Here is a 14755-nt window from a genome sequence, read left to right as displayed (position 1 = left end):
TCCTGTATGCACCCAACAAGCTGGGTGCTCCTGCTTCTAAGCAGACTATTGCTCGCTGGATCTGTAGCACGATTCAGCTTGCACATTCTGCGGCTGGACTGCCGCATCCTAAATCAGTGAAAGCCCATTCCACGAGGAAAGTGGGCTCTTCTTGGGCGGCTGCCCGAGGGGTCTCGGCTCTACAACTTTGCCGAGCAGCTACTTGGTCGGGGTCAAACACATTTGCTAAATTCTACAAGTTTGACACCCTGGCTGAGGAGGACCTAGAGTTTGCCCATTCGGTGCTGCAGAGTCATCCGCACTCTCCCGCCCGTTTGGGAGCTTTGGTATAATCCCCATGGTCCTTACGGAGTCCCAGCATCCACTTAGGACGTCAGAGAAAATAAGATTTTACTCACCGGTAAATCTATTTCTCGTAGTCCGTAGTGGATGCTGGGCGCCCATCCCAAGTGCGGATTGTCTGCAATACTTGTTTATAGTTATTGCCTAACTAAAGGGTTATTGTTGAGCCATCTGTTGAGAGGCTCAGTTATATTTCATACTGTTAACTGGGTATAGTATCACGAGTTATACGGTGTGATTGGTGTGGCTGGTATGAGTCTTACCCGGGATTCAAAATCCTTCCTTATTGTGTCAGCTCTTCCGGGCACAGTATCCTAACTGAGGTCTGGAGGAGGGTCATAGTGGGAGGAGCCAGTGCACACCAGGTAGTCCTAAAGCTTTCTTTAGTTGTGCCCAGTCTCCTGCGGAGCCGCTATTCCCCATGGTCCTTACGGAGTCCCAGCATCCACTACGGACTACGAGAAATAGATTTACCGGTGAGAAAAATCTTATTTTTACCCTGTTTGCTCTATGTCAGAAGCCTTTGTTCCAGTGAGGCTGCCCATGGATTAGGGCTGCAGCATGTGCTCTCTAGGGTGCCCCATTTAAACCCCATAATGTGTACCAGATTGCATTTCGGGGGTTTGAGTCAGCAGCAATGGATCATCTGCGTAAATATCGGTCATGTGAGCAACCCTCAGGATGGGAAATTCATGCTGCTGAAGACCGTGAAGCTACGGTCAAGGATGCTTCCTCTGGCTTCAGCATGGCCAGAAAACGGGGCTGACACAGAACGGTTTTACAGCGCCCAACACAGATTTTTATATTTGCAGACAAGCGGATGAACAATGAAAACAGAACAGGGTCATGTGCCAATGTACAATCTATGTATAGCAGACAAATAGGCACAATTGCACATTAAATAATATAGTGCACCTCTCATGTTTATTTTTATTTTCTGCAAAGCCAGAATTCTGAAATTCTATTAGCAAACGCCTTAAATGAATATTGCTGCTTTAAATGCCTGAAATATGTAGAGTATATGCATAGGTTAAGCAGAGAGCTCTTGAGGGTTTCATGTATGTAAAAGAGAAATAGCTTTTCTTACCTTTCAGAAACCATAATCAGTCTGCGCTTTCTGTAGCCTTGTTCATCTGAAAACAAACAGGTCACATAATCAAAGACACTCACAGGGCTTTCACCTTAGAAATGGGACAGGAGTATTTCCATTACCATTACATTTAACATAATGCTAAAGAATAAATGAAATGCTATTAGAAAATGGAAAAGTAAACTGGTGAAAGAACAGATCTGGTGTCTCAGGAAATTATTGATTTTTCCTGTTATGATTTTTCATGAAAAAACTTGTTTTACTACAAAGGGACACGCCTCCTCCCAGCATACAGAGAGGAGCAATGGAGAGGGCCGAGTGACGCAGTTAGCACACCTCCTGTTCCTTTGTTTGGCCCTGTCTCTGTCCCACCACAACCGATTTCCCGCCAGTTGGGCCTGTTTTGTTCAGTATGTCCTCGACTTTCATTGGGAGTTTGCACCGAATGTGTGACACAAAACGCTTTCTTCGTAAAAATTAGTTCTTTTTGTAGATGGTGTACAACAACCCTGATGTTTTTTGTTATATTTGTGGCAAATATGGTGTTGGGAAAAAAAGAAAAGATATAACTGTATTCATAAAACAATCACATAAGCCAGCAAGACAAGATATGGGAGCCTCACAAAGTTTGTAAAACCTGTGTGGAATCACTCTGCAATTGGACTAAAGGTAATCGAAAAGGACTTAATTTCGACATACCTATGATGTGCTGCATGCGTCAAATAGCCAGCGAAGCTTATGAAGCACGCCCAGCATTAATAGAGACAGAGCAATTCAGGTTCAATATTCTTATGGTACTCTGCGGAACTCAATACATTGCTCCCAAATTGCCATCACCTGTCATTTCTATGTTATGCCACCCAGCTGCATATTATGCTAAACTGTTATAGACATTGTATTGTACACAGTTAAGGCTGTGGTACATGTTGTAAAGACGCCTGTTGTAAAGACGCATGAGAGAGCATTTCAGGTTCAGTACTCTTATAGTGCCCTGCTCAACTTTATGCATTGCTCTGCACTTTCCCCCTCCTTTCCTCTCTATGTTATGCTACCCAGCTGCATTAGACTCTAAACTGCCATTTACAAGTTTGGAGAAATGTATTGAGTTCCGCAGAGTACCTTAAGAATATTGAACTTGAATTGCTCTGTCTTTAATGCTGGGCGTGTGTCTTCATGCAAACGCAGATATGTATTGTTATAAATCACAGGACTCGCACACCAAATGATTTCATTCTTTAGTTAATCCTGTATTGAAGATTAAAAAAATATATAAAGATTTACGAAATGACAGTCTTTTTCTGAACCTCAAACCCGAGGCGCTGGCTATGTAAGGCGCTCACCTTACCCCTACCCCGGGGTCAGCATTTGGTGGCATTGAACAGAAGTGAATGATGGTGGGGGGAGGTGATGAGAGTTCAATGTAGTACCCAAGCATTATTGAACATGAATTTAAATCACGTTGTAAATGGGTCTTTTAACCACCGACGTTACAGTACTGTATGTGTATCAGTTTATGTAACTGCTACAGTAAGGTACACTACAAAGTCTATAGCAGTTTAAGTCCAATGCAGTTTGGTGGCATACAGTACCATAGAAATTAAGCTTGGGAGGAGGTGCCAAGCCCAGTGACTATTTACATTGCCTGAGCGTGATTGGCCAGGAATCACCGTCCACTGACACAATATTGTTTCCAGTACTGTAGTTTTCGTATGTGGAGCATTCGCCAGCCAGCCGGTAAACTGTGTATTGCATAGCGTGGATTCTCTTGTGGCATTCACGCTATGGCTGGGAGGCTTGCATGCTGCGCTATGAGCAAAGTGGTAAAAGTACACATCTGTACATCAGTAACAGGCAAATTTATGGAAACACTCTTAAAAGTAAGAGTTGTAGAATATCTCAAATCCATCAATTTACCAGATCCCAAAGAGCATGGATTTGCCTTGGGGGAGATCATGTCAAACAAATCTTACTGACTTTTTGACTGGGTGACGCTAAAGTAATAGCTCAAGAGGGTACATAGATGTATCTTATCTAGACTTTAGTAAGACTTTTGACACTGTCCCATATCGCAGACTGTTAAATAAACTTGAAAGCATGGGATTGGACTCTAAAGGGTATTTAAATAGCCGCGGTTAATTACCACAGCTAATTGTCTTGCCTTGGGTTACCCAATTAGCCCAATAAAGCCACAGCTCACTCTGGCTTTTCAGGGATTTTGTTTCAGCTACCTCAGACAGACAAAACCAAATCCTTGGAAACAGCTACCGAAAAAACACAGATTTCACTGAACCTGTGTGTTTTCGGGAGATAATGTATTTTTTTTTTACAGGTGACCAAATTGGATAGTCTGTAAAAAAAACATGGGTGGAACATCAGGAAAAATCGTGAAAAACTGACTTTTTCACACCCAATGTTTCTTCGCCTATAATTGGATATAAGATGGTTGAATGGATAAGATTTTTTTTGCAGGATAGAAAACAGAGTTGTAGTAAATGTCCATTCACAGGAAAGAAATGTTACCAGTGGAGTACCCCAGGGATCTATACTTGGACCAGCGCTTAATATCTTTCTTGGTGACATTGCAAATGGTATTGCATTTTTGCAAAGGACACAAAGGTATGCAACAGGGTAGACACACCAGGAGAAGTAAAACAAATGACTGAGGATGTAGGTAGACTAAAAGAATGGCCAAGAATGCGGCAGCTACAGTTTAATGCTAAAAATGCAAAATCATGCGTCTCAAAAATCCAAATCTGAACTCGCTTCTATAGGTACAAGAACAGATGCCTTGGAATCTAAAGCAGAAGAGCTATGTCGCTGTCAAAGAGTGGTAGATAGGAAGCTTTCTCTCTTAAGAACCAAAGTCAACGACCTTAAAGAGAAACAAAAGAACTTTGAAAATAGACAATGCAGGAACAATCTCAGGATTAGGACGTAACTGAATCCATCTTTTCTGCTGTGTTGCCTGCTTTACTTAAAGATCTTTTCAAACATATCCTCCCTGATCTTCAAGAAAGTGAGCTTCTTTTAGACAGAGCACATTGCATACTCTGCGCTAAATCACCTCCTGATCGACAACCTAGAGATATAGGGGGTCATTCAGACCCGTTCGCATGCTGGTTTGTCGCAGCGGTGCGAACGGGTCAGAACTGCGCATGCACGGTGGCCGCATTGCGATGCCGCCAGCAGGAAAAGTGATCGCAGCGGCGATCGCAAGAAGACAGACAGGCGGGAAGCGTTCCGGGGCGTCAACTGACCGTTTTCAAGGAGCGGTGAGGCAAACGCAGGAGTGTCCAGGCGTTTGGAGGGCAGATGTTTGACACCAATTTCCGGACCTTCGTCGCTGGATCTGTCGCACAGGGTAATTAAGTCTGACCCTGGTCGTCTTTTGCTCAAAACTTTTTTGCATAGCAGGGCTGCACAAGCGTTCGCAGCCTTGCTATGCAAAAAATCCCTCCCCATAGGCGGCGCCTAGTTGATCGCATGGGCTGCAAAAAGTAGCTTCGTGCGATCAACTCGGAATGACCCCCATAGTCACTAGACTACATTGCTTTCAAACGAATGAGAAACTTGTGACACTCCCACTATTGCCTATAAGATATGCACATCGAATTATTTCAAGACTTAGCAACGTCTACTATACAGAAAATAAACCTGCAGCCTATCACAAAGATACTTTGACAAAATTACTTGAAATACCACTGGAACTTTCCCTTCCAACTTCAGGTTTTAGCGGACAATACTGGCCGCACGACTAAAACGCTTGAACAAGGCCAGAACATTCGGAACTGCGCATCCTTCCGGAACCGTCCATGTCTGCTCCTCTGTTGGAATCTTCTAAATCTTGACGTAGCTGTTGTCCTCAAGCAGGCTGGACACAGGTGCACCAGGGCCGAAAGGACATCTCCACCCCGTCCTGAAGAGGCACTCTCCTCTGGCTTTACCTTTTTACCTGATTTTGGAGTTACTCTCAGTGATGTCTTTTTATAGTTTACTTACGACACTGTGCACTTAAAGCTGCATTCTCTCTACGTTATAATGCTTGATAACCTTCCTTATGATTCTTAATGTTTTTAAGGGTTTTTTGTCTGGTTTGTTCTCCCAACATTTTCTCTCTCACCCTTAGCAATAATGTTATGGCCCATACGGCATATCAAACATGTTTTATATGTTCTCTGACCACAGATCCACCACCACCCTATCCCCCCGTTGTGGGAGATTTTATTTATATATATATATATATATTCTAGTAGTAAATCAGTCGCGCCTTCAGTGTTTATAACAGGTAATTCAATCACGATATCCTCAGAATTACCTGTTATAAACACTGAAGGCGCGACTGATTTACTACTAGAATATTTTTAATTGGTCTTCTTGTGAATTGGACTTTTTTTAAATCTGGTCGCGACACCTGTATGACCAAGGGGTGTTATTAATTATTAATTTTTTATTCATTATTTATCATTGATCACTATTTTTATACACATTTCTTATATATTATGGTATAGTTTACTAAGAAGTTCATAATATCGAGGTGCATTAATTTGTTGAATCGGGAATCTGAATTTAGTGGTTAGCGCTGTTTGCACCCTCTCTTTCACACACACATATATATATATATATTGTAACACTGTAGGGGTGCAAGGCGCCTTTTCCTGGGGAATATGGTAGCACGCAGCAGCTGAGGAACAACACAAGTCCAGTTTCTGGTACAACTGACCCCGGCCAGTTTTATTGAAACAGAAAATAAAACAAACCCCAAAATAAAAATACCTTGCCTGTCCGGCACTAACTAAACATAAGATATTCCTAACTGTCACTAAACAAAACACAGAGTTCTTCAGTACATACTGTATAGCTTACTTGCATCAGAAAGCGTGTCTCTCACACACAGATCCCTCAGCCTTCCCAGGCAGTCTGCCCATACTAATCAGGTTAGAAGCACTATATCACTCTTACACAGCTGAAACCCTGATTAGCCCTCTGTGAGGCCAAAGACCCGAACTGGGCCCAATGTCTAGAACTCGCCTTATCTCTCTCTCAGAGCCTTTACCCAGCTTTTACAGCAAACTGAAAAGGTTCAGACAAAACAAAAAGCATTTTTCCTAGAAGTTAACATTTTCTAAAACATGTAAGACAAGAACCTGGGACAAATATACCTGCCCTCAAACACTATCCCAGTGTTCTTGTCACATATCCCCCTCCCCTGTTTCGACCTAGGGGCCGGAACACTTGTAGCCCCCAAACAGAAGATGCGAGACAATGCATCTGCGTTGGCCAATTGTGTTCCCGGTCTATGTTCGACAGTAAACTTAAAGTCCTGCAATGCTAGAAACCATCTAGTTACACGAGCATTCTTGCCTCTATTTACATACATCCATTTTAAAGGGGCATGGTCTGTCACTAGTCTGAATTGTCTACCCAAGAGGTAATATCTCAAGGTATCTAGTGCCCACTTAATGGCCAAAGCCTCCTTTTCCACAATGGCATACCTTTTTTCATGCTCATTGAGTTTCCTACTCAAATAAATGATAGGGTGTTCGTCCCCATCTCTGGTTTGGGACAGCACAGCACCTATCCCTACCTCTGAGGCATCTGTCTGTACCACAAATTCTTTTGAAAAATCTGGTGTTATCAACACTGGTTGTGAACACAAAGCCACTTTTAACGCTTGGAACGCCTTTTCTGCATCAGGGTTCCATTTCACCACATTTGACTGCTTCCCTTTGGTAAGGTCTGACAACGGCACCGCTGTGGTCGCAAAATTAGGAATAAACCGTCTATAGTACCCAGTAATTCCCAAAAAAGCCCTTACCTGTTTTTTATTCACTGGACGAGGCCAGTTTTGAATAGCATCAACTTTATTCAATTGGGGCCTAATCAGACCTCTGCCTATGGTGAAGCCCAAGTATTTGACCTCCTCCATTGCGAGGCAGCACTTCTTTGGGTTAGCAGTTAACCCTGCCTCTCTGATTGAGTCCAGTACTGCTTGTACTTTAACCAAATGGGACCCCCAGTCTGTACTGTGAATTACCACATCATCCAAATAGGCAGCTGCATATTTTCTATGGGGCCTCAAAATTTTATCCATCGCCCGTTGAAAGGTTGCTGGAGCCCCATGCAACCCAAAGGGTAACATCTTATACTGGTACAGCCCCTCCGGAACCGAAAAGGCTGTTTTTTCTTTGGCGCTATCAGATAAAGGTATTTGCCAGTAACCTTTGGTCAGGTCCAATGTGGTGAGAAACCTGGCTGTTCCCAGCCTTTCTACAAGCTCATCCACACGGGGCATGGGGTATGCGTCAAACTTGGACACCTCATTTAACTTACGAAAGTCATTACAGAAGCGTATGCTACCGTCGGGCTTCGGGATGAGCACTATGGGACTGGACCACTCACTGTTAGACTCCTCTATGACTCCAAGTTCTAACATGGTTTTAACTTCCTTAGAAATAGCTTCTCGCTGAGCTTCAGGAATCCTATATGGCTTTAAATGAACCCTGACCCCTGGTTCTGTGACAATGTCATGTTTTATTATGGTCGTTCGGCCAGGCAGCTCTGAAAATACCTCCCTATTTTGGATGAGAAATTCTTTAACCTGATTGTTCTGATCAGCTGATAATGTCTCTGACACCTTCACTGCGGGAAGCAACCGGGGTGAAGACACCGAAGGGCAAGGCTCCGCTGACAGAGACAACCTATCTTTCCAGGGTTTGATTAAGTTAACATGGTAAATCTGTTTGGGTTTTCTCTTTCCCGGCTGGTATACTTTGTAATTAACCTCATTCACTTTTTCCCTAATCTCAAATGGACCCTGCCATTTAGCTAGGAATTTGCTTTCCACAGTGGGTACCAAAACAAGAACTCTATCTCCAGGAGCAAATTCCCGTATCTTGGCACTCCGGTTATAGACCCTCTGTTGAGCACTTTGGGCCTGTTCCATGTGCTCTCTGACAACAGGTACCACGGCTGCAATCCTATCCTGCATTTGTGTTACATGCTCAATAACGCTTCTATAAGGAGTGGGCTGTCCTTCCCACGTCTCTTTGGCAATATCCAACAACCCTCTGGGGTGTCTACCATACAACAAATCAAACGGAGAAAACCCCGTAGAGGACTGAGGAACTTCTCTGATGGCCATTAACAAGTAGGGCAACAAACAATCCCAGTTTTTCCCATCTCTCTCAACAACCTTTTTTAACATACTTTTTAATGTTTTATTAAACCTTTCCACCAACCCGTCAGTTTGGGGATGGTAGATGGACGTCCTGAGGTGAGTGACCTTAAATAACTTGCACAATTCTTTCATGATCCTTGACATAAATGGAGTACCTTGGTCAGTCAAAATTTCTTTTGGTATTCCCACTCTACTAAATACCTGCACCAGCTCCTTAGCTATCGCCTTGGTTGTGATAGTGCGTAAAGGGACAGCCTCAGGATATCGAGTGGCATAGTCCATAATTACCAGGATATACTGATGGCCCCGAGCAGACTTTAACAAGGGCCCCACGAGATCCATGGCTATTCTGTCAAACGGGACCTCTATAATAGGCATGGGAACTAGTGGGCTCCTGAAATGGGGTCTAGGGGCATGATACTGGCATTCAGGACAGGAAGAACAATATTCAGACACTTCTTTATAAACCCCTGGCCAAAAGAACCTTTGTAAAACTCTTTCAGTGGTTTTTTCTGCCCCTAAATGTCCTGCGGTAACGTGACTATGAGCTAAATCTAGTACCGTTCTCCGATAAGGCTGGGGAACTACCAGCTGTTCTACCACATCCTCACCCCTTTTGACAATGTGGTACAAGAGCTCATTACAGATGGCCATGTGGGGATACGTAACCCTGTCACCTGGTACCACAGGTTCCCCATTAACAATCTTAACATTCTCTCTAGCCTTTATTAAGGTAGGATCCTTTAACTGTTCAGACGCAAACAGATCCTTCTTTACCTCCAGGTCAGGCACGCTTTCAGTTCTAACTACTATGTCTCTGTTCCCGGCAAGAGGGTCCTCACTGGACTCCCCATCTGTCACTTCCCCAGCCAAACTAGCAAAAGGCAAAGGGCCAGAAAGTTCCGAAGACCCACGTACATCCATAAAATCACCGGTATTATCAACTGGCTTTTTACTTCTCACATCTGTTGATAACCGTGATTCCCACAGTTTCCAAAAATGAGGAAAATCCCTCCCTATTATGGCCTCATGCACCAAGGTAGGGACCAGTCCCACTTTAACCATTGCTGACCCACAACAAGTTTCTATATTCACCTCAGCAGTGGCATAATGTTGGGTATCCCCATGTATGCAAGTTACCCCAATAGGTATTTGCTGGACCTTTAAGGGGTTCACTAACCCAGCTTTCACGAGGGTAACTAAACTTCCTGAATCTAGCAAGGCCTCTACCCGGTTACCCTCTAAGAACACATCACACATTTGTTTTTCCAGCTCAGGTGAAGGTACCACAGTACAGGCTAACCTAGCAAAGAAAGACATTCTGCGACATTCAAAGGCAGCATCACATTGCATGGGTTCTTGCATGACTGGGCAATTGGCAACAACATGACCTGGCATACCACATCTAAAACATTTAACCACACGATTATCAACCCGTTTGGGCAACATAGACCGTTCTAGCCCCATTGGCCTGTCTCCAGGGCCAGTGTTTACAGTCTCTCCAGCCTTGCGTTCTCTTAACCGCCCAGCAACGTTTTCCCACGGAACAGTCTTACCAGTCTTTACTGAAGGGCGCTGTCGAGGATCTATGGGTTGCTGGGTGGTCATCAGTAGTTCCTCTGCTGCCAAATACCGCTCTACCATGTCTACTAATTGGTCAGCAGTACCCGGGTTTCCATGGCTCACCCACTTGCGCAGGACCATGGGCAAAGATCTCAAGTAGCGGTCCATGACGACTCTTTCAACCATCTGGGGACCAGTTAATGTCTCTGGCTGTAGCCATTTTTTTGTTAGCTGAATAAGGTCGTGCATCTGAGAGCGCGGAGGCTTCTCCATGGCGTACACCCAACGGTGCACCCGTTGTGCTCGTACTGACAGCGTGACTCCCAGGCGGGTCAGGATCTCAGTCTTTAGTTTATCATAGTCCCGAGCCTCAGCAGGGCTTAAATCAAAGTACGCTTTTTGGGGCTCACCTGACAGAAAAGGTGCCAGCAGACTGGCCCACTGTGCTTTTGGCCAGTTCTCACGCTCTGCAGTCCTTTCAAATGTGGTCAAGTAGGCCTCCACATCGTCAGCCTCTGTCATTTTCTGCAAGAAGTGACTGGCCCGTATAGAACTAGAGCTGGTCGGAGCACTGACGGCCACATCTCCAATCCGGGCTGCAAGGCTCTGCACCACTTCTGTTAAGGCCTCTCTATCCTGACGCTGTTGCCGGTAAAGTTCGTCAATAGCCACCTGCTGCTGTCTCCTATTTTCCTCCATTGCCACCTGCTGCTGTCGGTTGGCCTCCTGCTGAGCCGCTGTAGCTTGCAGCAAGGCTTTAAGCAGATCCTCCATGTCGACAGATTTTTCAGGCGGCTTTGTAGCTGCTTTCACCCAAGACATATATCAAACCCTCAGGGGTGAGTCTCAGTAACTTCACACTGGGCTGTATCTGCATAAACCACCGTTTTCTGCAGGCCTCACAAAGCTGCTGCTTTCACTTATGCGCAGAACGGGGTTGCTCGCATTCTCCACCAAGTTGTAACACTGTAGGGGTGCAAGGCGCCTTTTCCTGGGGAATATGGTAGCACGCAGCAGCTGAGGAACAACACAAGTCCAGTTTCTGGTACAACTGACCCCGGCCAGTTTTATTGAAACAGAAAATAAAACAAACCCCAAAATAAAAATACCTTGCCTGTCCGGCACTAACTAAACATAAGATATTCCTAACTGTCACTAAACAAAACACAGAGTTCTTCAGTACATACTGTATAGCTTACTTGCATCAGAAAGCGTGTCTCTCACACACAGATCCCTCAGCCTTCCCAGGCAGTCTGCCCATACTAATCAGGTTAGAAGCACTATATCACTCTTACACAGCTGAAACCCTGATTAGCCCTCTGTGAGGCCAAAGACCCGAACTGGGCCCAATGTCTAGAACTCGCCTTATCTCTCTCTCAGAGCCTTTACCCAGCTTTTACAGCAAACTGAAAAGGTTCAGACAAAACAAAAAGCATTTTTCCTAGAAGTTAACATTTTCTAAAACATGTAAGACAAGAACCTGGGACAAATATACCTGCCCTCAAACACTATCCCAGTGTTCTTGTCACAATATATATATATATATATATATATATATATATTAAACACAGTGGTATCTTTATCTCGCGCCAACCTAGAAGCGGCACCACGGGAGAGATCTTTGTTGGGAGACCTCAAAAGCATACAAGAATAAACACAAATTCCCAAGTGCGCTAAAGTGGAATGTAATTACACAGTTCTTCCAGCGTTATTTTCGTCGGAATGTAGACTGGAGAATATTTAAATCTGGGGACCTGTAACAGGTCCAGTCTACACTCCGAGATATCAAATCTGCTATATCGGAGTACTTTGGGAAGCCACGATCAGTGGTAGACTTATTAGTAAAGCATCATATCATCATATCATCGAAAGCAAGCGCAGAATGAAATCTCGCTACTGGAAACTGAGATTTCTCAGCTGTCCTGTCTTTCTGAGCAACAGCTGCTGGAGCTAAATGCAGATATCATGGAAGAGGAGATTCTCGGCGCTATTAAGGCTAGCTTAAAGCATCTGCGTCCCCAGGCCCTGATGGGTTCACTCCCCAGTACTACAAGAAATTTTCTGCAGTCCTTGCTCCTTTTTTAATAAGCCTCTTTAACAACCCGAGGACCTCCTTATACTAAAAATAAGATTTTACTTACCGATAAATCTATTTCTCATAGTCCGTAGTGGATGCTGGGGACTCCGTCAGGACCATGGGGAATAGCGGCTCCGCAGGAGACAGGGCACAAAAGCAAGCTTTTAGGATCACATGGTGTGTACTGGCTCCTCCCCCTATGACCCTCCTCCAAGCCTCAGTTAGGTACTGTGCCCGGACGAGCGTACACAATAAGGAAGGATCTTGAATCCCGGGTAAGACTCATACCAGCCACACCAATCACACCGTACAACTTGTGATTTGAACCCAGTTAACAGTATGATAACAATGAAGTAGCCTCTAAAAAAGATGGCTCACAACAATAATAACCTGATTTTTTTGTAACAATAACTATGTACAAGTAATGCAGACAATCCGCACTTGGGATGGGCGCCCAGCATCCACTACGGACTATGAGAAATAGATTTATCGGTAAGTAAAATCTTATTTTCTCTAACGTCCTAGTGGATGCTGGGGACTCCGTCAGGACCATGGGGATTATACCAAAGCTCCCAAACGGGCGGGAGAGTGCGGATGACTCTGCAGCACCGAATGAGAGAACTCCAGGTCCTCCTCAGCCAGGGTATCAAATTTGTAGAATTTAGCAAACGTGTTTGCCCCTGACCAAGTAGCTGCTCGGCAAAGTTGTAAAGCCGAGACCCCTCGGGCAGCCGCCCAAGATGAGCCCACCTTCCTTGTGGAATGGGCATTTACAGATTTTGGCTGTGGCAGGCCTGCCACAGAATGTGCAAGCTGAATTGTACTACAAATCCAACGAGCAATAGTCTGCTTAGAAGCAGGAGCACCCAGCTTTTTGGGTGCCTACAATATAAACAGCAAGTCAGACTTTCTGACTCCAGCCGTCCTGGAATTATATATATATATATATTTTCAGGGCCCTGACAACGTCTAGCAACTTGGAGTCCTCCAAGTCCCTAGTAGCCGCAGGCACCACAATAGGTTGTTTCAGGTGAAACGCTGACACCACCTTAGGAAGAAACTGGGGGCGAGTCCGCAGTTCTGCCCTGTCCGAATGGAAAATCAAATATGGGCTTTTGTAAGACAAAGCCGCCAATTTTGACAATCGCCTGGCCGAGGCCAGGGCCAACAGCATGGTCACTTTCCATGTGAGATATTTCAAATCCACAGATTTGAGTGGTTCAAACCAATATGATTTGAGGAATCCCAACACTACGTTGAGATCCCACGGTGCCACTGGAGGCACACAAGGGCTGTATATGCAATACTCCCTTGACAAACGTCTGGACTTCAGGAACTGAAGCCAATTCTTTCTGGAAGAAAATCTATAGGGCCGAAACTTGAACCTTAATGGACCCCAATTTGAGGCTCATAGACACTCCTGTTTGCAGGAAGTGCAGAAATCGACCTAGTTGAATTTTTTTCGTGGGGCCTTCCTGGCCTCACCCACGCAACATATTTTTACCACATGTGGTGATAACGTTGTGCGGTCACCTCCTTCCTGGCTTTGACCAGGGTAGGTATGACCTCTTCCGGAATGCCTTTTCCCTTAGGATCCGGCGTTCAAACCGCCATGCCGTCAAACGCAGTCGCGGTAAGTCTTGGAACAGACAAGGTCCCTGCTGGAGCAGGTCCTTTCTTAAAGGCCGATGCCACGGTTCCTCTTGGAACAGACATGGTACTTGCTGAAAGCAAATCCCTTCTTAGCTCCCGAGGCCATTAGTCCTCTGTGAGCATCTCTTGAAGTTCCGGTTACCAAGTCCCTCTTGGCCAATCCGGAGCCACGAGTATAGTTCTTACTCCTCTATGTCTTATAATTCTCAATACCTTGGTTATGAGAAGCAGAGAAGGGAACACATACACCGACTGTTACACCCACGGTGTTACCAGGACGTCCACAGCTATCGCCTGAAGGTCTCGTGACCTGGCGCAATACCTGTCCCATTTTTTTGTTCGTGCGGGACGCCATCATGTCCACCTTTGGTCTTTCCCAACGGTTCACAATCATGCGGAAAACTTCCCGATGAAGTTCCCACTCTCCCGGGTGGAGGTCGTGCCTGCTGAGGAAGTCTGCTTCCCAGTCGTCCACTCCCGGAATGAACACTGCTGACAGTGCTATCACATGATTTTCCGCCTAGCGAAAAATCCTTGCAGTTTTGCCACTGCCCTCCTGCTTCTTGTGCCGCCCTTTCTGTTTACGTGGGCGACTGCCGTGATGTTATCCCACTGGATCAATACCGGCTGACCTTGAAGCAGAGGTCTTGCTAAGCTTAGAGCATTATAAATTTGCTCTTAGCTCCAGTATATTTATGTGGAGAGAATTCTCCAGACTTGATCACACTCCTTGTGTGACTGCTCCCCAGCCTCTCAGGCTGGCCTCCGTGGTCACGAGCATCCAATCCTGAATGCCGAATCTGCGGCCCTCTAGAAGATGAGCACTCTGTAATCACCACAGGAGAGACACCCT

General features: G+C 45.1%; 1 protein-coding gene across 3 annotated transcripts in view; it reads right to left on the bottom strand.

Moving 5' to 3' along the window:
- The window catches only part of LOC135012671 (signal transducer and activator of transcription 2-like), a 381651-nt gene that overhangs the window by 23616 nt on the left and 343280 nt on the right, over positions 1-14755 (bottom strand). For all 3 annotated transcript variants that reach the window (XM_063952570.1, XM_063952573.1, XM_063952574.1), the window contains one exon: positions 1430-1475. In XM_063952570.1, the coding sequence (XP_063808640.1) occupies positions 1430-1475 (46 nt within the window). The remainder of the gene's footprint in view (positions 1-1429; positions 1476-14755) is intronic.

This window comes from Pseudophryne corroboree, chromosome 2 (assembly GCF_028390025.1).
Source record: "Pseudophryne corroboree isolate aPseCor3 chromosome 2, aPseCor3.hap2, whole genome shotgun sequence".
NCBI lineage: Eukaryota > Metazoa > Chordata > Amphibia > Anura > Myobatrachidae > Pseudophryne > Pseudophryne corroboree.
Note: the sequence above shows the minus strand (reverse complement) of the source record. Positions and strands in the feature narration are given on the sequence as shown.